The sequence below is a fragment of the Pipistrellus kuhlii genome, unplaced genomic scaffold (genome assembly GCF_014108245.1).
Source record: "Pipistrellus kuhlii isolate mPipKuh1 unplaced genomic scaffold, mPipKuh1.p scaffold_m20_p_3, whole genome shotgun sequence".
Lineage (NCBI taxonomy): Eukaryota > Metazoa > Chordata > Mammalia > Chiroptera > Vespertilionidae > Pipistrellus > Pipistrellus kuhlii.
This window is the reverse complement of record NW_023425529.1, coordinates 132,913,928-132,940,074: the sequence shown is the minus strand read 5'-3', so window position 1 is coordinate 132,940,074 and position 26,147 is coordinate 132,913,928. Positions and strand designations below refer to the sequence as shown.

The following is a 26,147-nucleotide window of genomic DNA, read 5'->3' as shown; positions in this document are numbered from 1 at the left end:
GAATTGAACCTGGGACCCTTCAGTCCACAGGCCCGGTGCTCTATCCATTGAGCCAAACCAGTTTTGGCCTTTTTTTTTTTTTTTTTTTTTTTTTTTTTTAATCCTCACTCAAGTATATGTTTATTGATTTTAGAGAGAGGAAGGGAGAGAAGACATCACTCCCGGATCAGTAGCCATGTGCCCTGACTGGGAATCAAACCCACAGCCTTTTGGTGTATGGGTTAGTGCTCCAACCAACGGAGCCACACAGCCAGGGCCAGAAAGTCAGTGTTATAGATTATTTAACGCTGTGAATCTGGAGAATGAGATTAGGCCTGGAGGAGAGAAAAAGGAAAAGTCCAGAGGCTTATAGGGGTGCTTTCAGATGAGATTATACACAAAAGAGAAGGTTAAAGAAACACCAGCTGCCTCCTTCTTTACTGGATCTAGGGACTGGATCTAGGGATTACAGTAATTTGGTGCACGCTCTATTTATTACAGGTGTAAAAGATACCATCTTAATTATAAACAGTTTTTGAAGTTTTATAGGATATCACTTAAAAGAGCTTTATGTGTTTCAAAGCCTTGTAGAGGTTCTTTAATCCTGAGTTTGTAAGGTTAGTTTTCTTAAAAAAAAAAAAAAAAAAAAAAGTCTTGCTGTCCTTTATATCCTGTTATAAAGAAGCCAGAAAAAGGAAATTCCACAGCATAATTTGGTAAACAGTCCCTGTGTGCAATATTTCCTTTGTCAGAAGTTCATGAGTTCTTCAGTTTTGTTCTTTATAAAAAGTTAATATCACTCTGAGCATATTATTAAAGTGTCCATCAGCTTGCCTTTGGTGAGGTGTTAAATGTTCACCTCTTCTTTGGGCTGTTGGATTTATTCTTTTTCTTAGATAGCCATAGTCCATGGTGTTAATTTTTCTGAAGAGTTGTTCACTTAAAAAATTTAATTATCTGGCCAATGGCAAGTAGTATATCTCTTTGTTGACTATTTGGGAGAAATTTATGATTATAAATTATGTTTAAATAATTGGTAGTTTTAGAAATGACAAAGTAAAGAAAGGTTACTTTTTTTTTTTAAGAGATAAATCACTTTTAATCTGAAAAGGTATCTTGTAAATTAAGATCAATTTAATTGTTATGATGTTTAGACAAAAGAAAGGAATATTATGAAGCTGCTGATGTGTGGAGTTGAAATATTGGTTGGATTGGATGATGAAGCACATGTGCATATGCATATCTGGAGATAGCATTTGAATCTATATTATTAGTTGACTATTTAATCGTAAAGTAGGATGTTAGGCTCTTGAGTGTTGAAATTAATTGTAATGTTTTTACTTTTAAGGTTGGGCGGTTTGAGATTAACCTAATCAGTCCAGACACTAAATCAGTTGTGCTTGAAAAGAATTTTAAAGATATCTCTTCTTGTTCTCAGGTATGTATTGAAGTAAATCATAGCTTTGAGGAAACCAACCAAATCCTGTTTCTAAATTAGCCACAAAGTAATTGGGCTTAAACATCTTCAAATTGGACTATTTAAAAAAAATTAAACATTTTAAGTGGATTTGTCTTAGGTTGAGAGTGTTCATGTGTTTGTGTCTATGTCAGTAACAAAAGTCTGCTCGGTTCCTCAGTGTCAGAATATCATGTCCTCATTTTCATCAGCCCTTTCTCTTCATAGCATCACTTCATTAAATTCTCCCCACTGCTGGAATTTTTGTGGTGATGAGTTCTTTTGAAAAACACCTTCACAGATAGTGTTCCTCCAAATCTTGGTCAATGGGATTTGTGGGCATCACTGAGTCACGCTTGCTCTTGACACCATAGTCATCAGTAAAAGGAGAACCAGTACTTTCAAATTCTGTTAATGGAAAGCCTAAATTTTGAAAATGTTCTTTGGTTTATTTTGTTCTTTGGTTTATTTTGAATTCATAAACTGTGTCTTTGAAACTTGTTTAAGTAACTGACACAGTTAAATGTGTACAAGTCATATTAGACACAAGCTAGTGTCCTGAATACCATACTGATAATTTAGAACATCTATCCAAAAGTTAGAACTACCTAAATATATTGTAAATATAGAAAAAAAAATTGTGAAGATGTTGGAGTAGAGGGAATATCTAAATCTAAATATGGGCAGGTTAAAAATGCAAGGATGCCTCTGGAATAGAGAAGGATTAACTTCTTTCCTAGCAGGATGACTTAGATATACCTACAGGGACCTGATTGTGCCAAGATCTCTTCCTATATTTTTAAAATATATTTTATTGATTTTTTACAGAGAGGAAGGGAGAGAGATAGAAACATCTATGAGAGAGAAACATCAATCAGCTGCCTCCTGCACAAGCCCTACTGGGGATGTGCCTGCAACCAAAGTACATGCCCTTGACCGGAATCAAACCTGGGTCCCCAGGCTGATGCTCTATCCACTGAGCCAAACAAGTTAGGGCTCTTCCTATGTTTTAATGTTGAAAAATCAAGACTTTTTAAAATTGATTTTTAGAGAGAGAGGAAAGGAGAGAGTGGGGGAGAGAGAGAAACATTGATGTGAGAGCGAAACATGGATTTGTTGCCTTCTGCATGCCTCCTACTGGGGATCTAGCCCAGAACCCGGGCAAGTGCCCTGGCTTGGAATTGAACCAGCAACTTTTCAGTGCACAGACTGAAGCCTAACCAACTGAGACACACTGGTCAGGGCAAGACTGTCTTAAAAAAAAAAAAAAGATTGTTTTTGGAGTTAGCATTACATAAATTTGATATTCAGACATTTTTCCCTTGAAAAATGACAAGCTTTTGCATATCTTGTTAATTATCCACATCAGCCTCAGCTAATGCGGTTTCATTTTGTTCTATTATATGAAGACATAAAATTAGGTTGTAAAGGTAAACATTTTCTACTCTAATAAGAGATAGAAGCAGCATATCTCTATAGGAAGAATATATTCCAAATTTCTAAATTCCCATTTAAAAGACAACAAATTGTGTAGAAAGATGATTCACTCTGATGGATAACAGTATTTTATTGAGCATTCTCATAATTATCTGTTTACTCGGAGATCCTAAGCTCGGTGAGGGCAGGTGTTTTATTCTGTGGTGTCTTATTCTACAGAGCATCAGAAGATGTGTTAAGACAGTCTTCACACATAGGTATTCAGTAACTGTTGAGTGGATATTTCTACATGTAGGGCCTTGTGCCAAGTACTGGGGAGAGAGTGGTGTATAACTAGAGTGGTTACTGCCTCACTCCCCCCAGAGCACGAAGAATCATCCTAAAAAGTGCCACTTACCCCACAGTCCCCACACCTTTCTGTAAGAAAACTGGCAATGCTCATTGAACACCCAAGGAAAAAAAACTAGTTAAAAAAACAACAAACCCAGCTAAGTCCAATATGTAAAACTGGCAGTTCAAATGTGGCTTTTGCTCCCCAGCTTTTTAAAGCAATCTTTCTATTCTGACATTCTACACAAAAATATGACAGAAATTTGTGGAAAAGCCTTTGAATGGAATCATTGTCAGGTGAACCCTTGCTCCTCACTGAGTGGCTCTGCTCTTATTCTCTCCCCAGAATTGAACTGATGTCACGTGGCCGCTTTCAGGAATAGGCCTGTTTTTTAACACATGCACACCTACTAACATTTCATTCTTCGGAATCTGTATGACTGTGTCCCTGGCAAGCAGGGGGAACAGGCACTGGAAACAGTGCCCCTGCCTGAAGACTCAGTGAGCTAACGAGGTCCTGTGAATTTTTCCCATTTAGTACTAAGCTAGTAAACGATAGTCTTTCATCACCAATGAGTTGTACCAGATGGAGCTGACTTTCACCTCATGAATTGTAGCCTCACTCCTCACTACAGACTTTTTCCTTTTTATCAGAGTTGATTTCCTCTCACCATATCTATTACCCGTGTTTCCCCGAAAATAAGACATCCTCCGAAAATAAGACCTAGCGCATGGAAAGATAAGACATCCCCTGAAAATAAGACCTAGCGCAACTTTGGGAGAAAAAATTAATATAAGACACTGTCTTATTTTCGGGGAAACAGGGTAGGTCGCGTGAGCTTATTATTACAAGAATAGTGGTTACCATTTAGCAAACGTGCCAGGAACTATGATAGATGTTTCTTAGTTCCAAATCACAAAAATGTTTTGCAATTAGTGCCATTTCCACCCTTTCATAACAAAAAAAAAACAGAGTCTCAGAGGTAATTACCAGCAACCCAGCATAATGCCTCATACCCACTAGGTGGTTGAACTAAGATCGAAACTCAAATCTGTCTGAATCCATACCCCACACCCTGCATACATCTTTTTTTTCCTCATTGGGATTTAGGTTGACTGTAGGACAACTTTAAATTTTTGCCTACCTGGCTTTTCAAAATCCCATGCTTGCTATTAAAATAATAAGGTACTGTCTGCTAATTGGCATGTACGCATTCAGGCTGACTGAGATTCACAAATGACTCAGAATCTTTTTAGTAAGTGTAGCTGAGTTTATTTAGCTTATCCTACATTCAGGGAGCACAGTGATCTGTGCATTTGGATAACTGACACCCGCAATAATTTCTTTAATGTATTGTTTTTCTAGCAAGCACGGCTCCTTAAGGTCTCTAAATAGATAGACGTTCGGGTGTTTTTAATGCACACTTTAGGGACTTGTATGCCATTTAATTGGAGCATTGCTGGATGTGGCTTTTCTGATTCTGAGCCTCTTGGAAACAGGGTTTATGATGAATCACCAGACTGCCCCTTCACTGAGGAGCAGTTCATCATATTTTTCTCCTGTGGCACTGAGTAAACAATGTTTCTCTGAAATATATATATATAAAAAATAGAGTTTTTGGTCTCACCCTTTATTTTCTGTATCAAAAGGCCACCATATATAATAAATGTGGTGTGACATTATGTTTCCTGTCACAGTGCTGTGAGGAGCCTGGTGGGAGTGTGGAAGCACAGAACTAATGCTGATTTTCATAGCGTTGATTAAAAGGACATATTCCCATAAACACCGCTTCTTTCCCTGCCAGGGCATAAAGCATGTGGACCACTTTGGCTTCATCTGTCGGGAGTCCCCAGAGACTGGGCTGAGCCAGTACATCTGTTATGTGTTCCAGTGTGCCAATGCATCTCTGGTAAGTGGCGTGGTTGTTTCTGCCCAGAATTCCGGCTAACGGGAGGCACATCTTTTATGACCCAAGCCTCCCAGAACAGCCGCTAGTGGAAAAGGAAGAGGACACCTAGAACAGGCTCTGCTCTTCAAAGGAGCAACAAGCATAGGGAACACAGAAATGGCCATGGTCATTTTTAAGCTGAGATACTTTATAGATTTTGGCAAATCCAGTCATCGTACCAGGAGTATGTTTAAAAAGTAGGAAAAGACTAATAACAGGAGAGCTGTTACTTTTCTCATTGCTCATGTAAGAATATAAGGAAGGCCTCTCCCCTCGTATTTCCTTCATTGCTATAACATCTCAGAATACATAATGCTACCGAGAATGACTTTGCTTTATTTCATTAGCCCTGTCCTTAGTTTGAGAATACTTCATTCTTTATGGTCTTTAGCCTTCCTTTTCTCTCTCTGGAGTTGGAAAGTCAATTCATGTCTTCAACCCCCTCCACCTTTTATGGGGGCTGTTGGAGTTTGGAAGAAATATGTAAGGCACACTTGGAAATACATGCGAGTGAATAAAAATATATTGTTATTTCCCCCTAAAATGTCTTCCTCCCCCCCCCCCCCCCACTTGTGTTATCTTTCCTAGCCATTTTAACACAAACCTTTACATATATCACCATCATTTGAAGAAAAATGTTTCCTTAGACATACAATGATTCCTCCACAGACATTTCTCCCACACACACCTTACACATACTCAAACGAGCTGGGCAGCATTCTCTTCATTTCCTTGGTGCATGATTCCGGTGTGGCTCTTGCCTTCCATAGTCTCAGCCTGGAGACTGCGTTTGGAAATAATCAAGAAATGGAAGTACATGGATTCCAAGGCACCTTCTGACTCGTGCCTTCTGGGTCTCAACCTTTTCCTCTAAGGATTATAGTATTCTTGCCACTGACCAAGAGTGGCCCATATGAGTTTTGTTCTCAGTCTAAGTAATTAATTACACCCATGGCAAATCCAAATGTTGGTGTCCAGGTGGCCACTCTGTAATAGTTTAGTTCAAGATTTCAGAGAGAAATTGGAGGGACGGTGTGAAGTAGATGACAGTTGAAGGCACGGAAGTGAATGAGCACCTGGGGGAAATAGGAGAGAGAAAGCAAAGAGAACCAATGACTCAACACTGGGAAGTGCCCACCAATCTGTCACCTGTGCCCACTGCTTCACTGCCCCTGCTCAGTTCATTCCTTACTATGATACTTCCCTTCTCTGTCCTTCTTTTTCATCTAAGACTGATTCTTCCACCAGTTTTTGGATTCTTTACTCTCCTCCCTTCCCCAAACCTGTCCTATGGGCCACATTTTATTTTGGCAGCTCAATGCATTTTCTTCACCTTCTATACCCCTGTTCACTAAATTCTATTAACTCAAGATAGAAATATTCCTTATATCCATCTTGCCTCCCTTTCTTCTCTGTCTGCTTCTTGACTCTGGGCATTTATCTTCTTACACTACTAGAAGCCTAATGCATGAAATTCGCGCATGGGTAGGATCCCTAGGCATGGCTGGCGATCAGGGCCAATCTGCGGGGTGAACAGCAAGGCGATTGGGAGGCCCTCCGCTGGCACCCACATTGGCTGGCTTGACAGTGCCTGCTCGCCGGTCCCGCCCCCCACTGCCACCACTGGTAGCCTCTTTCTTCCGGTGGGGCGATTGGGAGGCCCCACTGGCACCTGCTTTGGCTGGCCTGGGGCCTGCGTTGAGCGTTTGCCCTCTGATGGTCAGTTCACATCATAGCAACTGGTCCTTCTGCCATTTAGTCGATTTGCATATTAGGCTTTTATTATATAGAATTGCATTTGAGTTTTAACTAGTCTCCCCAGCACTGGTTTAACCTGTCATCCAGCCACAGTTTCCTTGCTCACATTTCCTCATCAAAAACCAGTTTATGCCTCCTTGGTCTGGGACAAAAATCTAGATGGTCTAGCATGGCAAAGGGCTCCTCATTCTCCTTCGATGTCCACCCTTTCGTGACAACATCTGCAACATGCTGTCCTGTCCCCGAGCTGCTCTCCAGGCCAGACCTCGAAGACTGGAGTGACACTCGGTGTGATGTTGCTTTTGTTTGGTTTGCCTTTGAATCAGCAGATACTGTGTGCATGTGACACATGAGATCTAGGATTTAAGTCAGTGGCTGGGGCTCACAGAAGTGCAGTTCAAGTTCAGAGGTCACTGTTGGTTCTCGCATGGAGGGAAGAGCCTGCTGCGTTAGACAGCCAGAGCCAGGGCTCAATGCTTTATGCTCCAGGTGAGAAGGAGACCACGTGGGCCTCAGGGTCCACCCTGCCGCTAAAGGAAGAGATGGTGCCGGCCTTCGTTATCTGTGTTCACATTCTCTTTCCTGCTGTGTCATTGGATGCGAATCAGGCTTGGCCTTGCTCTCCTGTGGCCTGAGCCCACTTCCTCTTCTTTCCTGCCACACACACATTAGGACCCAGCTTACCTATCACATCCTAGCAAAGCCATCGCTTTCAGGAATCGACTTCAGTTGCTCTGTCCTCAGGGGGCTTGCCTCGTGCCTAGGTCACTAGCAGTTCTGACAAATCCCCACATTTATTTATTGTTCACAACTTCCTACCCCACTAGACTGTGAATGCCACGGGGCTGGGGTTGGCACCATTCGTGTTCATGTTGTATCCCCTCAGTGCTCCTAGGATATTGGGGGCTTGGGAATAGTATTTTAGTGACTGAAAGTGTATTATTCTTAACTTCAAGCAATCCTTTTCTGGGTGCTGGGTCATCTTCGAGGACTGGGTGATCTACATTAAAAGGAAGACTGTGGAAACCTTTTTACTTCCAACCTCTTTGACAAGTCTTGCTTTGTTTGTAGTTTTAGTATATTTGTTTTACCCTCGTGCATATAGAATGAGTTTTGGAAACAGGGATTCAGAGTAGAAAGTCTGGGGACGTGCTGTGTCTTTCCACTCTAACAAGCTCCGTGACTAAGGCAACAGACAAAACTGGCTGAGAATGCCTTCCTTCTTGGTGCACAGAAGCTGGACTAGAATCCCAGTTTGGGCACCATTATTCTGAAGGACAGGCCCATGTGAGAATCTTTGAAACTCTGTTTATTCTAATTTTATCATAAGGCATCTTAACAGAGCAGCAAGTCATCAGAACTGCAAGCCAGGAGGAAAAAAAAAAAAAAAAGTAAATTTCCTGCCTCACAGAGGATGGCCCAAGCAGCTGACACATGTAACAAAACAACACAGTCAATTAAATGGTATAGGTCTGAGCACAGTGTTATGATTGATGTGGCTTGGCAGTTGTGTAAAACAGAATATTGTGAAACTACAACATGCTGACTTCTCTGAGTACAAAGAATACACAACTAGCATTTTTTTTTCTTTTTTGTAGCAATTGCTGTGAATTGATAAATAGTATGGTGTTCTGATGGGTGCCGGAGGGTGATACTGGAAGTTTAGAGGTTCAGTCCCCCCTCCTTCTTTTGTAAAATAGCTGTAGGTAGGTAAGTTAATTTTGTTTAACCAACCCCTGAAGTTTGTAGAAAATGTCATTTCTGTTTTCTACAAAATTGGTTTAAAAGGTGTGAAAAAATGAAAATTATGTTACTTATATTCAAGGAAAAAGTAAAATCCCACGGACAACAATATCCAGGGAAAGTAGAACAATAACAAAAAAAGACCCAGGCTACCAAGACTTAAGATTTAAGATTTTAGCAGAAACCGGTTTGGCTCAGTGGATAGAGCGTCGGCCTGTGGACTGAAAGGTCCTGGGTTTGATTCCGGTCAGGGGCATGTGCCTTGGTTGTGGGCACATCCCCAGTGGGGGGTGTGCAGGAGGCAGCTGGTCGATGTTTCTCTCACATCGATGTTTCTAACTCTCTATCCGTCTCTCTTCCTCTCTGTAAAAAATCAATAAAGCATATTTAAAAAAAAAAAGATTTAAGATTTTACAGAGAGTTAGGCTCCAAAATCTTTTGAAGTCTTTACACATTCTGTGATTTTTAAGAATTATTTTAAAATGCTATAAAAATACCTAAGTTTGGCATATAAATGTTTATGAACATTGTTTCATTATGAATTTCACCTAGATATCATAAATTGGCTTTTTAAAAAAAATCTCATCTTGTACTTTTTACTGGAAATTGACTTATGCCTGATGAATAGCACTAAGAATACTTTCTTTTTGTTTGCAAATAATTGACTTATTTTTGCCCATTTTTTTACTATAATATTAATCTCTTTAATACAACCTATGAGTTTTTGTTGTATCTAAACAGAAATAATTAAGTTATTCACAATACATTAATTTGAAGTTGCAGTTTCATAGGTTATATGGGGGAAAAAAGGTGGATAAAAAAAGAAAACATTTTAAATTTTAGAAGTCTAAGTTTTTAGTAATATTTGTGGCAGGAAGGAATTGGTAATCACATTTCAGACATAATTAAAATGGCCTTTTGATTTATCTGGAAATAGGTAAAACATGAAAGTTTAGTATTTCCATTGGAGGTTTTTTACAAGGCAGTATTACTAAATATCAAATTATAACCCTGTATGAAAGCTAATCCCAAGATAAATCAGAAAAAAAACAGAAATAAATGAATAGCTGCATAAGTAATTGAAATTGCATTTGAAGACATAACAAGGCAAATGAAATAAAAATGTGAAGGCATTAAACATGTAAGTGATTTCATTTTCAAGAACTAGAAATCTTTGCTTTTAATTATAGTATAAAAGAACACATTTTATGAATACTTCATTTTAATTCATAGAGTGATATAAAATAATTCATAAGCCTTATCAAAGATTGGTAATATAATAAAATGTAACTAAATAGTGACTGGTGGCTTGGCATTTGAGCTCTCCTTTTAGTAAGAATAAAGTTTCTTTTTATTCTAAATTCCACATACACTCAACTGAAGAAGTAGATTGAATCCCTTAAATATTAGGTTATTCTTCAACTAGGCCATAGGGGAAGGGGGGGAACAGTCTTAAAAAACAAACAAACAGTTTACAAGCATGGCAAATGGTTTTGAGTGCCAAAGGTAGTTCTGATGAGCCCTCAGCACTCCATAGCCCCCCATGCAGAGCCCAGACTTTGAACGCAGTTGGGAAATCTACAGGTAATATCGATACAGGTAATATCGATGGTTGTCTCCCAGAGAAGGCGGCATGGCCTGAGGTTGGCTTGACAGTGCTTGAGGATGAGCTGTTAGCTGACCTGAAGAAAGCAACCAGGAAACTAGAATGCTAGACTCACAATTATTGACTGGGTCATTGGAAGAGCAAGGAAGAAAGTAGCCGGCAGGTTTTAATTATTATTATTATTATTATTATTATTATTATTATTATTATTATTTACAGAGAGGAAAGGAGAGGGATAGAGAGTTAGAAACATCGGTGAGAGAATCATTGATCAGCTGCCTCTTGCACACCTCCTACTGGGGATGTGCCTGCAACCCAGGTACATGCTCTTGACTGGAATCGAACCTAGAACCTTTCAATTCCCAGGCTGATGCTTTATCCACTGAGCCAAACAGGTTTCGGCTAGCTGGCAGTTTTTAAGCTGCTGGCCCAGTGGTGAGACCAGCTGTGAGACAACACGATGTCAGAACTTCTTAGTGTCACCGATCGGAAGCAAGACGATACTAAATGAGAAGCCACAGAGATAAGATGAGCAACCTTCATAGTCTTCCCCAACATTATTTAAATGGAATTCATTTCCCCCAGAACTTTGCTTGAATATGTTTTGTTTCTACATTAAAATGATCCAGAAGCACTATCGGTGGGAGTGGGGGATCCCCTTCCCCCATTGGGTGCTGGGGGTCAGGTCCTTATGATATCTTGAGAAAAAAGAATTTTCTGAGACTCCCATAGGAGGATGAGATGTGGTAAAAGTTTCATTTTTGTGGAATTACATCCCTGCATTTGCAAAGCCCCATTTCCCTGAATCCAGTCCTGGGAGATGTGCAGCTGGGGATTCAGTAGAGGAGGAAGCAAAGGCAGCGTCCAAAGTTTCCTTTCCCTGGCGAAGCCAGGTCCAGGTTAGCATTAGGCTCGTTGCAGCCCGTTAGTCCATTGTGTGGGGTCCATATGGCTGGGGGCCATGTGGGCAGATGCAGGGAAGCCAAGAGAGGTGTCCCCTGCAACAGGCAGGCCTCCCAGAGCCAAGAGAGCAAGAACGCCCAGAGTGACCTTCTTTGTGTAGGGCATTCAATATTTCAAATCTTCCCACACTTGCAGTGGCCACAGCTACTCTGGCCTATGACTTGTTCCCAGGTGTGATTGACAGAGGTGCACCTTCTGTATTTCACTCAGACTTTCCTGGCCATGTATCTATTCATCCCCTGTCCAGTCCCTTCCCCCAGTGATCTGTGGGGAACAAACAGGTAGCCCCCTGGGGAGTGTTTAACTGGAGCTTTCTGGCAAAGCTGCACAAATGGCATTCCTATATTTGGTCTTTCCTTTTGCTCCTTTCCAGTTATTCATAACTAGGTTCATTACAATGGTATCAGAAAGACAAAGTAAATGGGATACCCATTAACCAAGTGAATAGTAAGCCTATTTTGCTGCTCACTATATATTGCAGGGGAAACTTCCAAAGAGACCTTTGTCTGAGGAACGACTTAAACAGAGATCTGATTGACTATCACACTGGCTGTGCTAGCATAACACTTAGCGGGATTCAAAAATAGCACTCCAGTAACAGACCACTGTTATGTTACACACATTAAAACGGTCTAACTTTACCCAGCTTCCAATTAGATGTGTAATTGAAGGTCTGACTTAAAGACAGTATTTTCTAAGAGTTTTGTAGTCAGCAAAATTCTATTATGTATTATTTAGTCAGCATCAATAAAGTCTCACAGGGCTGTTGGGGCTGTGATGTGTTCCTGTGAATGCAGACTTTTATAGACCTGCGCTTTGTTTCTTCCTGTAGGTGGATGAGGTAATGCTGACTCTGAAACAGGCTTTCAGCACGGCGGCTGCCCTCCAGAGTGCCAAGACCCAGATCAAGCTGTGCGAGGCCTGCCCCATGCACTCTTTGCATAAGCTCTGTGAAAGGATTGAAGGTACGGTATAGGTTGGCCTTTGCAAACGAGAAGTTTGCTTTGGCATTTGGGAAGTGAGAAAGTGGCTGCTGTCATAAAAAGCTTCTTTGTTTTGAGGTAAAACCAGGACCCAAAGAATCATTTCTCATGTTCAGTCAGATCTGAGTTGTCAGTCTCTCTTAGGTGCTTGGCTTCCTCCCTTTTCTTTCTTCGTTTTTTTATTTTTAACTTTTTTTTTTTTTTTTTTCCTGAGGACAGACTCAAGGAAGGAAGTTGGATTTCCCACAGTTTTTAAGATGTGCTATGTGCACAGTGGGAACTGACCAAATATTTGTTGAATGAATGAAGAGAGGCAAAACCATCTCAGAATATTGTCTATTTAAATCTTTCCTTTTTCAAACCCTTTTACTTAATGAGGTAGGCCTTCCCTTACAAGTTTAAGACTGGAATGAAATTGTGTGGTTTTGAGGGACATTTATTTTTATTTTTTTTCTTTATAATAATGAAGTTTAATATCCATGCCAAATAGAAACAGAATAATCTTTTAATGTGCTAAATTTCTACATGGTTTAAATAAAAAAAGTTTCTATTGCATTTGTGAAAAATGTCATACAAAGAATTAATACATGAACTCTTAGCAACACAACATCATAAATAAACAATATACCATCCAGACACATTTTAATTTTAAAAATACAGATATATTTACTTATAACATACAGTGAACTTTTATGGTTTAGAGTGAGCACTGACCTAGAAATAAAAACCTAAATGCTCATAATTTGATCAAAACCAACAAGTTTCTTTACAAAGAGAAATTCTAAGCATAAATCATATACAAAACATGAGCTCAACTAATCTTTACTTACTACATTGATAATCACCCATTATCATTGTACATATTAAAGATTTAAAGCACAAGAAAAACACTGAAGCAAAAACAGACTAGATTTTCTCCAAACTTCTAAAATTGACTATAGTCATTCCCTTTTCTCACATGCCATTGCATTTATGACACAACTCAAACACTCAATTATACTATGTGGTTTAATTACATAGAAACTACAGATAATTCATTTGGTACCATTCATGGTTTTAAGCTAAGTTGAATCAATGAAACTAGCTCCATTAATTACCTCCTGATTTGATAGATGCTTTATGGTTATTTCAACATTTCAAAAGTCTTCCCTAATTCCACACATTCTACAGGATGGTATACTTCTTCATAAACAGTATTTTTCTTCCTTATCAACTTATGGGGACACACTTTCATTCTCCATCCAAGTTACTTAGACTTCATGGTAGGAAATAAACTAATTTCATGCGGTCAGAACAAAAATCAGACCCATCCATATACCTGGATATTTTTTGAGGGACGTTTAAACACGACAGTTGTGATATGGTAAAGCAGGTTTAGAAAAATGTTCTGAGGAGGGGAAGGGGCATGAGGGAGAGGTGACTCTGTGATTCACCTTCCTTTCTTCTTATGTCTTACTAACAAAACAGTTTTGATAAATACTGCATGGGAGGAGAACACAATTTAATGAACATGTGTTACACACCTCCTATGCACCGGGCACTTAGGCACTGGGAATTCAGAGGTAACTGAGATGAGGACTGTGCCTCTAGAAAGCTTGCTGGTTAGAGAGCAAGACAAGCATGAGAGCCAATAAATACAATTCAGCATGATCGGCGTTACACTAGATGGGGAGAGTGCAAACTCCAGGACACAGCGGAGCATGGTCTCGCCATTGCAGGTGCAGATGGTGGTTTCCCTTCAGGAGGCAGCAGAATCACAGGCACATGGCAGAATTGATGATGGACAGTGGTGTTTATTGAATATCCATTCAACTCTGTGATCAAGGACTATTTAAATGTAATATTCAGATTTTAAAACTTGTAATAGTAATTTTATAGATTACACGTTACTTTCAAACATATATTTAACTTTTCCAGACATGGACTTCTTTTGGTGGATGGTAAAGGGAATATTATAAATCTGTGGAGGAAAGGCTGAATTACTCAAGATATGGTGGGTGTTAGATCAAAGAGAGAAAGATTCCTCTTCCTTATCTTACTGAATTTCAAGGTAGATGGATTAAAGTCTTTGGTGTGTAAACATGCCAAAACCGGTTTGGCTCAGTGGTAGAGCATCGGTCTGTGGACTGAAAGGTCCCGGGATCGATTCCGGTCAAGGGCATGTATTGTACATTGGTTGCGGGCACATTCCCGGTGGGGGGTGTGCGAGAGGCAGCTGGTCGATGTTTCTCTCTCATCGACGTTTCTAGCTCTCTATCTCTCTCCCTTCTTCCTCTCTGTAAAATATCAATAAAATATATTAAAAAAAAAATAAAGTCCTTGGTGTGTAAACAAACAAAATATTAAAATCATTAAAATAAAATAAGACCATTGTTATGTATGTCCTTAAACAAAGAAGCCTTTAAGACATAAAAATGGAAAACTATTAAAAGAAGACATTGACAGATTTGAGTTTATAAAAATTTAAAATTTTTACCTAACAACAACTGTTTACTTAGAAGTTAAATGCTAAGTGACAAATGAGGAAGTAGCAGGCTGATATTCAGAATTTGTAAGAACTCTTATTACCTACTAGGAGCCCAGTGTGTGATTCCAAATTGCATGGCACCACCCACCCTGCCCACCCTGCTCACTCTCGAGTCGCTGGTCCCGCCCTGCCTTGCTCCCCATACTCCACAGCAGCCATGGCGCTGCCGGTCTGTCCCTGCCTCCCTCTCTCGCCCTTGAAGCAGCCAAGGCCATTGCTGATCAGACCTTCCCCCAGTGTAGGCGCTCGGAGGCCCCTGCCACCTCACCCCCTATGCTGCACATGCAACCTCCTACTGTCCGATTAACCCGTTATGGCGTTCCCATTAATTAGCATATTTCTCTATTATATATAGATAAGAAAAAGATAAAACCACCAGTAGGAAATGATGCAAATCATATTAAAAAACACCCCTCTGAAAAGGAAATTAAAAGGCCCAATAATAAAAATGAGAAGATGTTCAATCTTACTACAGGTCAGAGACATGAAAATTAAAACAATTAGTTACTCATCAGATTAACTGTTGGTGAAATTGTAGGGATATTGGTACATTTATGTAATATTGATGGGAGTGCAAAGTAGTATAGACATTTTGGGAGGCAATTAATAGAGACTCACTAACCTAAAACTGCATAGACCCTGTTAACCAGGAGTTCCATGTTGTAATAAAAGAAACTCTCATATAGGTTCAGAAGGGGACATTTTTATTTTCTAGGTTGTATTATTTGTAAATAATCGAAATTGGAAAGAACCTATATGTGCATCAATAATGTAACTGAAGAGTGTTCATATAATGGAGCAATGAATAGGAATGAATTTTAACTGTTTATCAATGTGGATACATCTTAAAATTATATTATTGAGTGAAAAAAATAATTTGCGGAATAACACCTACACGTTGATGCTATCTCTGGGAAAAATACATAAAATGATACCTTGTATTTTGTTAACATGAAAAAATATTAGTATTTACTTATTTAAAATGTTTATATCTTTAATTACCACATTTAATCCTTATAGAGCAAACAATAACTGTACAGATCACCCTTTTATATTTTAAAAATATATTTTTATTGATTTCAGAGAGAGGAAGGGTGATGGAGAGAGAGAAATATCAATCATGAGAGTGAATCACCCATTGGCTGCATCCTGTACCCCCTTTTATGGGGATCAAGCCTGCAATCTAGACATGTGCTCCTGATTCATAGGTTTGACGCCCAACCACTGAGCTATGCTGGCCATGTACAAAAAATTGGCCTATTTTTAGACTTACAAAGAAGTTGCAGGGGGTTTCCAAATATTCCACCCCCGTTCTCCCACCTCTCCCACTGTTAACATCTTCAATAGTCCAGTGCAGTGATCAGAACAGGATATTAACATTAATACAATAGTATTATCCAAACCAAACACTTTATTTGATCATCACCATTTTTTTCACTCACGTCCTTTCTTGTTGTTCCAGGATTTCAGACAGGATCCTACATTGTATACAGTTGTTATTTCACCCTGGACACCTGGCCTACCATTCTCCCTCAGTCTTGCTTTGTCTTTTATGACGTTGGCATCCCCAATGAGAATTGCTCAATTATTTTGCTTAATGCCCCTCAGTTTGGCCTGTTGATGTCTTCTCACTTTTGGACTGAGGTCCCTCCTTCCTGAGCAGAGCACAACAGAGTGGTGCTGGCATCCTTCTCAATGCATCATATTATGATGTTCACAGGTTTTATCACTGGTCAGATTAACCTCATCACCTGGTCAGGGTGGTCTCAGGAATGTTCCACTATAAAAGTACTATTGTACTTTTGATCCTAAATATTTTAGGGAAAACAGTTGAATATATTCAAATCTCTTTTATTTCATGCCTTTGCCACTGATTCTATGAAAGGCAAATTTAGCTCAACTTATAATGTTCTGATATTTTTAAATTGTAGGACTTATATTACTTGGGTTAATAAAATATAAAGCATATAGAAAATATAGAATATATATATATATATATATATATATATATATATATATATATAGTATATATAGATATATATTTTTTTTACTGGCAGTGACTATGCCCCAAACGTTAATAGAATAAAGATGAATAATATTTTCCTCTGTGAAATTTTAGTTTTCAAACCTCACTATAAAAATAAGTCAGGTGTCTGTAGACAAATGTAAACACTTAGGAGTAAAGAAGTGCCTTTGTATTTTTCTTTTTAAAAACTACATTGTAGTGAATTTTAAAATATATTTTCTATTATAGAAAAGAAGTTTTTAAACCTTCCCACAAATAGTCTGTCAGAAGGCCACTCTAACAGGACAGGGTACTAGAGCAGGTGGGAAGGACTCTCTGTATATGTGCACAGGGCTGGGCCTTAGTTTGGTGGCACCCAAAGTGTTTATAGTTTTAAAGACCTTTCCAAAGAAAAAGCGTACAAATTATGAATCCAGAATTAGCTGGGCCCTTCCTAAAACTTAAAGGGACTCTGAAATGTAAGCTTCCCTTCAGGCTGACACTCTATCCACTGAACCCAACCGGCTAGGGCTCCATCATGCCCTCTTGATTTCACTGTAGTGCTCCAAGGTTTGTTGTATCTCCTTGAGAAGATGTAACCTCAGAGCCTGTTGGCGAAGGGATAAGCTGTGATACATGATATACATTCTGATTTCTGCAGCTGCATGCTTAATACTTATCCCCATCATTTTCCTTAGGTCTCTACCCGCCAAGAGCCAAACTGGTCATTCAGAGGCATCTCTCATCCCTGACAGATAATGAGCAAGCTGACATCTTTGAACGAGTCCAGGTAACCTTACTTAAAATCCTCACAAATAAGATATAAGGAATGAGAATTGGATCCTGTTTTTCTAAGTTCATTTTCTTATTTGCGTGTCTGAAGTTAAACATTGTACCATTGGGTAGTAACTAGAATGCCACTAGTACTTGTGCTTCTAAGAGCTGCAAAATGCTGAGCTTTATTTAGGTTTGTATACCAGACAGATAAAACCGAGTGGGAATAAAATTAAACGAGAGAAGCCGTGTTGCCACAGTGTGCTCTTGGTTTGTCTGTTCAACAGAAAATGAAGCCAGTCAGTGACCAGGAGGAAAATGAACTTGTGATTTTGCACCTGAGGCAGCTGTGTGAAGCCAAGCAGAAGACACACGTTCACATCGGAGAAGGCCCATCGGTGAGGAGAGGTTCTTGTTTTGTTTCTCTGTGCAGTCAGATTACCACAGAAAGTGGGAAAGGGGTTTCCTTCCTTTGCGTTATACCTTTAGGGCTCCACTCCTATCAGACTTATTTGTCAGGATTTTAGGAGTTTCTTAGGAAATTCAAATGGGCATTGGCACATTGAGATAAATAAATAATAATAGTTTTACAATGTGAAAACATTTGTGGGTTTTTTTTTTTGGTATAAAGTAATTTAATAACATTTCATGATTTAGGCTGAACAGGAATTTTCAGTTACATTAACCTATCATTTTATTTTAAATTTATGGGAACATGTTGGGGAAGAAACTTTCCTCCACCCTTCTAGGCTTTTTTCCCCCTGCTCTAATAATCAAATAGCAAATGAATACGAGAAAATAACCTAATTTAATTACACACTTGTGTACGGGAACCCTACATACTTGAGAGTCAGGGATCCCATATATGAGAGAGGTTGCATTTCAGAGACAGAAAGGGAAATGAGGACTATGTGACATTCTGAGGTAAGGGTGCCTTGGGCTTCTGAGGGGAGGAAAATCATTGTAGGACGATAAGAAGAGCAGATGTTCAGTAATTAGAAGTTTGCCCTGCCCTATAGAGAGGTCATAAATTATTTCTTTTAAAAATATTTTTATGGATTTCAGAGAAAGGAGAGAGAGAGAGATAGAAAAATCACTGATGAGAGAGAATCATTCATCAGCCCCCCCGACTGGGGATTGAGTCTGCAACCCAGGCTTGTGCCTTGGCCGGGAGTCCTGGTTCACAGGCCTACACTCAACCACTGAGTCACACCAGCCAGGCAGTCATAAGTTATTTCTGGTGATAACTTCTATTGTGGACAAGGCCCTTAATTTAAATTCTTTATGGGAGAGGCAAGTTGCTTGTCAGTCCACAAGGTCTTGATTATTAAGTAGCAAGCACCCAAAGAAGCAGTAATATCATGGAGACAGCTATTCTGGCTGCAAACTAATGAATGCTCTTTTTGTGCATATGGTTTAGAATGTGTTTCCAGTTGCATATAAATAAAGCAAGACCACCACCAACAGCATATAAAGAGCTGATGACATATTTACTTCTTAATAACACTAATTCAGGTTATGTCTTTATTTCACTTTATTCAGAACAAATCACATACCACTTTTCCCCCTTTATTGATTAAGGTATTACATACGTGTCCTTATTCCTCCCTTGTTGCCCCCCTCCCCCCTATGCCTTCCTGGTGTCTCTGTCCATTGGTTATGCTTATATGCATGCTTACAAGTCCTTGGATCTCTCCCCTTTACCCCCACCCTTCCCTTCCCTACCTTCCTTCTGAGGTTTGACAGTCTGATCAATGTGATACAAATCACATATCATTTTATTAGTGATTCCTTAACTTATTCATTGAACAGGCTCTTCCAGAGAACCATCTATGAGCCAACCTGTGTGATAATGGTGAACAAAACTTTGAATAATAAATGATGTTCCCTCCAGAGAAGGGCTCAGATATTCCAAAAGGGTTACAAACAGTTAGATGGAAACCCATAATAGAGGCAACAATATAGCATTAATATATATATATATATATATATATATATATATATATATATATATATAATTGATTTTTTACAGAGAGGAAGGGAGATGGATAGAGAGTCAGAAACATCGATGAGAGAGAAACACCAATCAGCTGCCTCCTGCACACTCCCTACTGGGTATGTACCCGCAACCAAGGTATATGCCCCCGACTGGAATCAAACCTGGGACCCTTGAGTTCACAGGCTGACACTCTATCCATTGAGCCAAACCAGCCAGGGCCAAGTAGCTTTTTAAAAGGATGTGCAGTGAGCACAAAAGTAGCTCTGTCTTTTCTTTGGAGCTGGAGTAGAGAGTACGGTAGAGGGAAGAATGAAAGAATTCAAGAGGAATATTTTTTTGTGGGGTAAGGGGAAGCTGGATTTTAAGGGAAATAAAGTTTGCTAATCAGAGGAGTTGAGGAAGTATGTTTGAAGAAAGGGACATTGAGCACAAAGTTGTGTAGTAACTCTGTGACCAAGAGTGAACACATGGTCCATGCAGGCCCTGGAAGCACACACTGGTTTTTTAGGGGGAGCTTGGAGGTTGATGAAGAAATAAGGCTGGAAGGACAGGCAATGGTGAGATGATGAAGAGGTTTCAGTGCTATGCCTTGGTCATTGAAGGATTTCAAGTAAGAGTGTGAGAAGACCAGATTTGTACTTGAAATAGAAAATTTTATTATCAGAGTAACAGTCAATTTGTGGAGCAGGTTGGTGGGTGAGGGTGTTGGCAGCATTAGGAATAAAGTCTCAAGTTCAGAGAATTTTATAATGGAATATGTGATAAGTGATTCATTTAATTTTTGCACAAACTTTTATAATGTGCATACTATTACTAGGCAGTGGTGATGAATAATGACGGCTCTTTTCTGCCATCTAACTATTTTGGAGGAGAAACCAACATGTACTCAAATAAATTAAAATATGGATATAAGGTGTGACTAGTACAATGATGTAAGTATACCCAGGCAGAGATAGAATGGGTACACAAATAGATTGAATGGTTCTGTCTTGAAAATTTTGTTTGGGTGATAGGCCAAACTAGAACACTGGAGAGGAACTGAGTCCAGGGTTATGAGAGGCATGATCATCAGGATTTAGTGTCTGACTGGATAAATATGTGAAGGAAGGAAGAGACTTCAGGGTTTCAGATTTGGGGGGGGGGGCTGGATAAAACGGAGATAGAAAATACAGAAGGAAGATGAGAGTGGGGTATGGGATGGAAATGAGAAGTAAGACTTTAAGAAATGTGCTTGGGATTTAATTAGAAAAATGGACTAATTAAAAAAAAAATGGAGGCATTTGAGTTGGACGTGTAAATATGGAGAAAATGAGCTTTGCCAGAGATTGAAGTCAGAGGGGGATGTGCTGAGGAACACCCACATTTCAGGCAACAAGTGGATTAACTTTGAGCCAGTGAACAAGATTGAAAGGGAATAATGGTTTATAAAAGGGGCTTACCGTATTTTCCGGTGTATAAGACGACCCCCTAATTTTACAGTTAAAACATAGGTTTAGGCCTATATTCGCTGTACAAGGCTACCCCCCACTTCCGAGGCAACACCAGTTTTTTTTTTTAATAGACCACCTCTCTAACTCAGCCAATCGGAGTAGGCCTTTTATGCATGCAAATTATACATGTTCTGTACCCGAAGCTACACTGTGTTCTAGTAAAAAGCTTGCTCAGATTGGCCAGAGTCAGAGAGGCGGTCTATTAAAAAAAGAACTGGTGTTGCCTCAGAAGTGGGGGGTAGTCTTATACAGTGAATATAGGCCTAAACCTATGTTCTAACTGTAAAATTAGGGGGCCATCTTATACGCCGGAAAATACAGTAGAAAGGTTTATTATGGTAGGTGACCAAGGTAGGAGAAGAGCTGAAATACAATCGGCAATGGCCAGTGATATAATAGGAAGGTCAAGAGACATAAAGACTAAAATCTTTTTTCCCCTCAGAAGGTGTTGAGATGTTGTTTATTTAGCTATGTTTCTCATAGCCATTTATCTCCTCTAGCCCTCTTCCATCTCCACCCACTCCCACCCCTGCAACCATCACCCTGTTTCCATGTCAGTGAGTTCTGTCTCTCTTCTTCTTTCTTTTTTGCTTAATCCTCCCCAACACCCTCCCTCCCTGCCACTGAGAGCTGTCTGCCTGCTCTCTATCTATGAGTCTGTAGACTAAAATCTACTAATGTGTTTGCTTATTATCAGTTATTGGTATTGATAGTGATGTTGACCAGAAGGTCAAAAACAGTAGGTGAGTAGTTGCTAGTATGTGCATTGTTTTTTGTATGATGGAGGACACTATAAAGAGAAGATTTTTTTTTTTTTAAACAAATTGTAGTTCCTGCTGATATTTCTTCCCTTTCTGTTTCTCTTTCCCCACCTTCTTCCCTTCCACTCTCTTTAAGAAATCAATGGAAAAAAATACCCTCAGGTGAGGATTAATAACAACCACAGCAAAAAAGACAATGGAATTATAATAGAGGCCACAGAGGAATCCAGCTTCCCAGAAAATGTATTGTTTTTCAGACATATTTCCTGTACTTTCCTTGGCAATTTGGATACAAATATGCAACTTCAAAAGGGATGGCTATAGCTGATCATCAAAATAACAACAATAAAAACATTTCAAGTGTATTTTTTGTTAAATGCAGATGGAATATATTAGCAGAAAGAAAAGGCATAAAGGGAAGATCTTATTTCTGTCTCTTTATTACTTACGGTATTAAAAAGTAAAGCCCTTTCCTTATAATCTGTCTGTTCACAGTGTGGAACCTAAATTATTACTTCTTGATAGAGCTGCAGAAGAATTCTTGTGCTTTTTAATGGTGTCTCTAAAGCCTCTATTAACCTTGAGTATTCTCAACTAAAATTTATCTGTTTTTCTTTCTATAGACTTTTTCAAATAGTACAATCCCGGAAAATGCGACAAGCAGTGGAAGGTTCAAACTTGACGTTCTGAAAAATAAAGCTAAGAGGTCTTTAACTAGCTCCCTGGAGAATATCTTTTCAAGGGTAAGAGTCCACTAAGATCCTTTTAATATCTGTGTTCTTTAACTGCTTTGTTTCATTCTCAACTGACTCACAGAAAAGTTATTTATTTTTTTTTAAAGACAACAACAAAAACTACCACAATAATTGTAATTTTGTTAACACTTTTTAAAAATAATCTCTTGGACTAAATTTCATTCTCAGATATAGGCTTATTCTGGTTATTATAGTATCTGAATTTTAGTAATGGAGATTTATTAGTGAAGATATATATGTATAGAAAAGAGAAAATAGAATATTAACACCCAATACTAAAGGATCTTTTTAATCACTTGCCACATAAAGTTATAAAGAAATCCTTCTTCTGCTCATTTTAAGAGCTGATAGGAAATGCTGAAAATATTGATATAAGTGAACAGAAATTTATGTATTCCTTTTAGTAAATTTGGAAGGGAGAACATTGTCTATTTAAAAATAAGCAAAGTGATTCCTATTCCCCTTCATTTTCTTCTTCCTGAACAATTCAGTCCTAATGCTGTTAGTGAGATCAAGCAAGGCAGGTGTCTTGGGGCTGAGGACAGGGGAACCGCAGTGGCTCCATGCAGGTAGACAGTGCCTAGTGGGTGCTGTATGTGGGGTGGCCCAAGGCAGCACGTGGGAACCAGAGTGTGATGAGGAGGATGTCAGCTTATGAAGTTGCAGCCTGAGTCAATGAGGCCAAGTGCAGAGTGTCAGAGCCAGAATGGAGGGGAGAAAACACTCCTGGTGCCCGAAACAAGGAGTTAGAGCCTGTGCAGGGTGGGGATGACGACCATGCCTCGGGGTGGCAGTCAGAGCATGGGTATTGGAACCTGAGTAGAATGGGGTGAGTGTCTGTGAGGTGACAATTGTGGAGACCAACTTCACAGAGGGGACTGACCAAAGATATAATGTATTAAGATGGTGGGATGTTGGGAGAAAGGAATTATAAATATGCAAAGGGAGGAAATTATAATGAATCCTGTGTTGTTGCATTCAACTCAGAAGTAACAGCGTGGAATCTTGGTTATCTATCTATCTATCTACCTACCTACCTACCTACCTACCTATCTATCTATGAATCATCTATCTATATTTTTGAGGAACAGAATTTTACAAATTATACATATAATACAGGTATTGACATGTGTGTGAAAATGTGTACATACAGTCTCTGGCCCTTCCACTGATAGGAGTGGGACTAGCTTTTCTACAAATAATATCAGATAATGAATTAAGTCTTGCTGAGTGACAACTAATACCCAGACTTGGGTTTCTATATATCATTCTACAAGAGATAACCATGATCCTGGGAGAAATGGATAGTTCCAGGAATGTAGAGAAAGTACAAGATAAGGCCAGAGTATGTTGGTAATCTAGCTAGTAAGGAAGTGCTCAAAGAAAGACCCTGCTATGTCATAAAGGCATAGAAACCATGAAGGCCTCCCACTGGTGACACCTGAGACAATATGAGCATCAAAATGAATGATGGCAACAGATGAATCTGTTGCATAACATAGAAATATGAGTCTATTCTGACGTGAAAAAGAAATGAATACATTGAGAGCTTGAACAGGATTTAATTAATTCTGTTTACAAAGAGGAAAATAGTAAGTTTAAAATGGAGTGATGAAGTTGAACATCATTAGCAGTGGGACATGTGATACAAAGAATACTTCGATGGTATTTCTGCTAAAGGGGCAGAACCTGAACCTGATCATGAAGAAATGTCAACAAACTTGAGTTATTCTCTACTAGAGGTCCAGTGCACGGATTTGTGTACCAATGGGGTCCTTTTGCCTGGCCTGCAGGGATTGGGCCAAAACCTGCTGTCTGACATTCCCCAAGAGGTCCTAGATTTGGAGAAGGCACAGGCCAGGCCAAGGGACCCCACTGGTGTACAGTCAGGGCCAGGGAATGACCATGGGAGCTTGGCTGGCTGGGGAGGGGCCACAGGAGGCCTCTAGGGCATGTCTGGCCCACTCGCCCAGTCCCAGCAAGCTAACCTACTGGTCCAAGCATCTGCCCCCTGGTGTTCAGTGCATATCAAAGGGACTGGTCAAACAATTGAACAAACAATCAGACACTTAGCATATTAGGTTTTTATTATCCTATCTAATGCAAATTAACCACCATTCCTCTACATCCACAAGCCACGCCCACCAGCCAATAAGAATGCAAATTAACCCAACCAAGATGGCTGTGGCCAAGGAAAGAGAAGGAGGCTTGGGTTTCTCTGGCAATGGAGCAGCCAAGCTTTCCACACCCTGGCAGGCCCAGGCCTCCACTCAAGGCTACAAAATTTCAATTGTAGAAGATAAATAAATCCCAGATACTAGGGCCTCTGCTTAGGTTGCTGGGGAGCATTGCTGGCCTGCAAACCACCACAAGCCACTCGCCTAGGCCACCCCATACTCCAAGGGAACCCCCACCCTGATTCAGGACACCCTTCAGGGCAAACTAGCCAGTCTTCATCTGTGCACCAGGCCTCTATGCTATCTAATAAAAGAATAATATGCAAATTGACCATCACCCCAACATACAAGATGGTTGCCCCATGTGGTCAAAGATGGCTGTCCCCATGTGGACACAAGATGGCCACTACAAGATGGCCAGCAGGGGAGGGCAATTGGAAGGGACCAGGCATGCAGGGGAGGACAGTTAGGGGTGACCAAGCTGGCAGAGGAGGGAAGTTGAAGGCGATCAACCCTGCAGGGAAGGGCAGTTGGGTGGGACTTAGGCTTGCAGGGTAGAGCAGTTGGAGGGGACTAGGCCTACAAGGGAGGGCCGTTAGGGACAAACAGGCCTGCAGGGGAGCTGTTAGGCATTGATCAGGCTGGCAGGGAAGTGGTTAGGGGATGATCAGGCTGGCAGGCAGAAGCGCTTAGGGGCAATCAGGAAGGCAGGCAGGCGAGCAGTTGGGAGCCAGCCGTCCTGGATTGTGAGAAGGATGTCTGACTGCCCATTTAGGCCTGATCTTACCGGGATCAGGCCTAAACAGGTAGTCACATATCCCTCAAGGGGTCCCAGATTGAAGAGGGTGTAGGCTGGGCTGAGGGATACCCCCTTCCCCATGCACAAATTCCATGCACTGGGCCTTCAGTATAGTATAATCCACAAGATAATCAGTAGCCTTGAGTGTCAAGGTCAAGAAAGTACAATAGCATTAGGACATTGTAACATCCGACATATAGTGCTCTTATTTTTTTTATTTTGCTAGAAATCAAAATACTTTGACAAGTATTTTTCTTAATGGTTGAGATTCTTCTAAGTCTATCAAAAGCCCCATAGCAAGCATGCAGTTTTCAGTGCTATTATTTTATCACCTGACACAGAATCTAGAAAAAGATTATCTAAGAGATTACTCAGAAGTGTGTTAAATTTTCATAAAATTTTACTACCTTATTTTTTCCAAAATGTATTATTTATGTTCTTTATTCTCCCTCCCTCCTTCCTTCCTTCCTTCCCTCCCTCCCTCCCTTTCCCTTGCTTTCCTTCCTTCCTTCCCTCTCTCCTCCTTTTCTTCCCTCCCTCCCTTCATCCTTCCCTCCCTTCCTCCCTCCCTCCCCTCTTTCCTCTGTCTCCCATGGTGTGTTGGTGAGAATTTTAATAGAAAGTCCATTTAGATAGATGGTCAGGGAACATAAATT

At 39.9% G+C, this 26,147-nt stretch overlaps 1 protein-coding gene across 6 annotated transcripts in view; it reads left to right on the top strand.

The window, feature by feature from the left end:
• TBC1D4 (TBC1 domain family member 4) overlaps positions 1–26,147 on the top strand; it is a 189,159-nt gene that overhangs the window by 114,435 nt on the left and 48,577 nt on the right. For all 6 annotated transcript variants that reach the window (XM_036455379.2, XM_036455382.2, XM_036455380.2 and 3 more), the window contains exons 3-8: positions 1,328–1,417; positions 5,008–5,112; positions 12,054–12,186; positions 17,435–17,526; positions 17,798–17,908; positions 22,384–22,503. In XM_036455379.2, the coding sequence (XP_036311272.1) occupies positions 1,328–1,417; positions 5,008–5,112; positions 12,054–12,186; positions 17,435–17,526; positions 17,798–17,908; positions 22,384–22,503 (651 nt within the window). The remainder of the gene's footprint in view (positions 1–1,327; positions 1,418–5,007; positions 5,113–12,053; positions 12,187–17,434; positions 17,527–17,797; positions 17,909–22,383; positions 22,504–26,147) is intronic.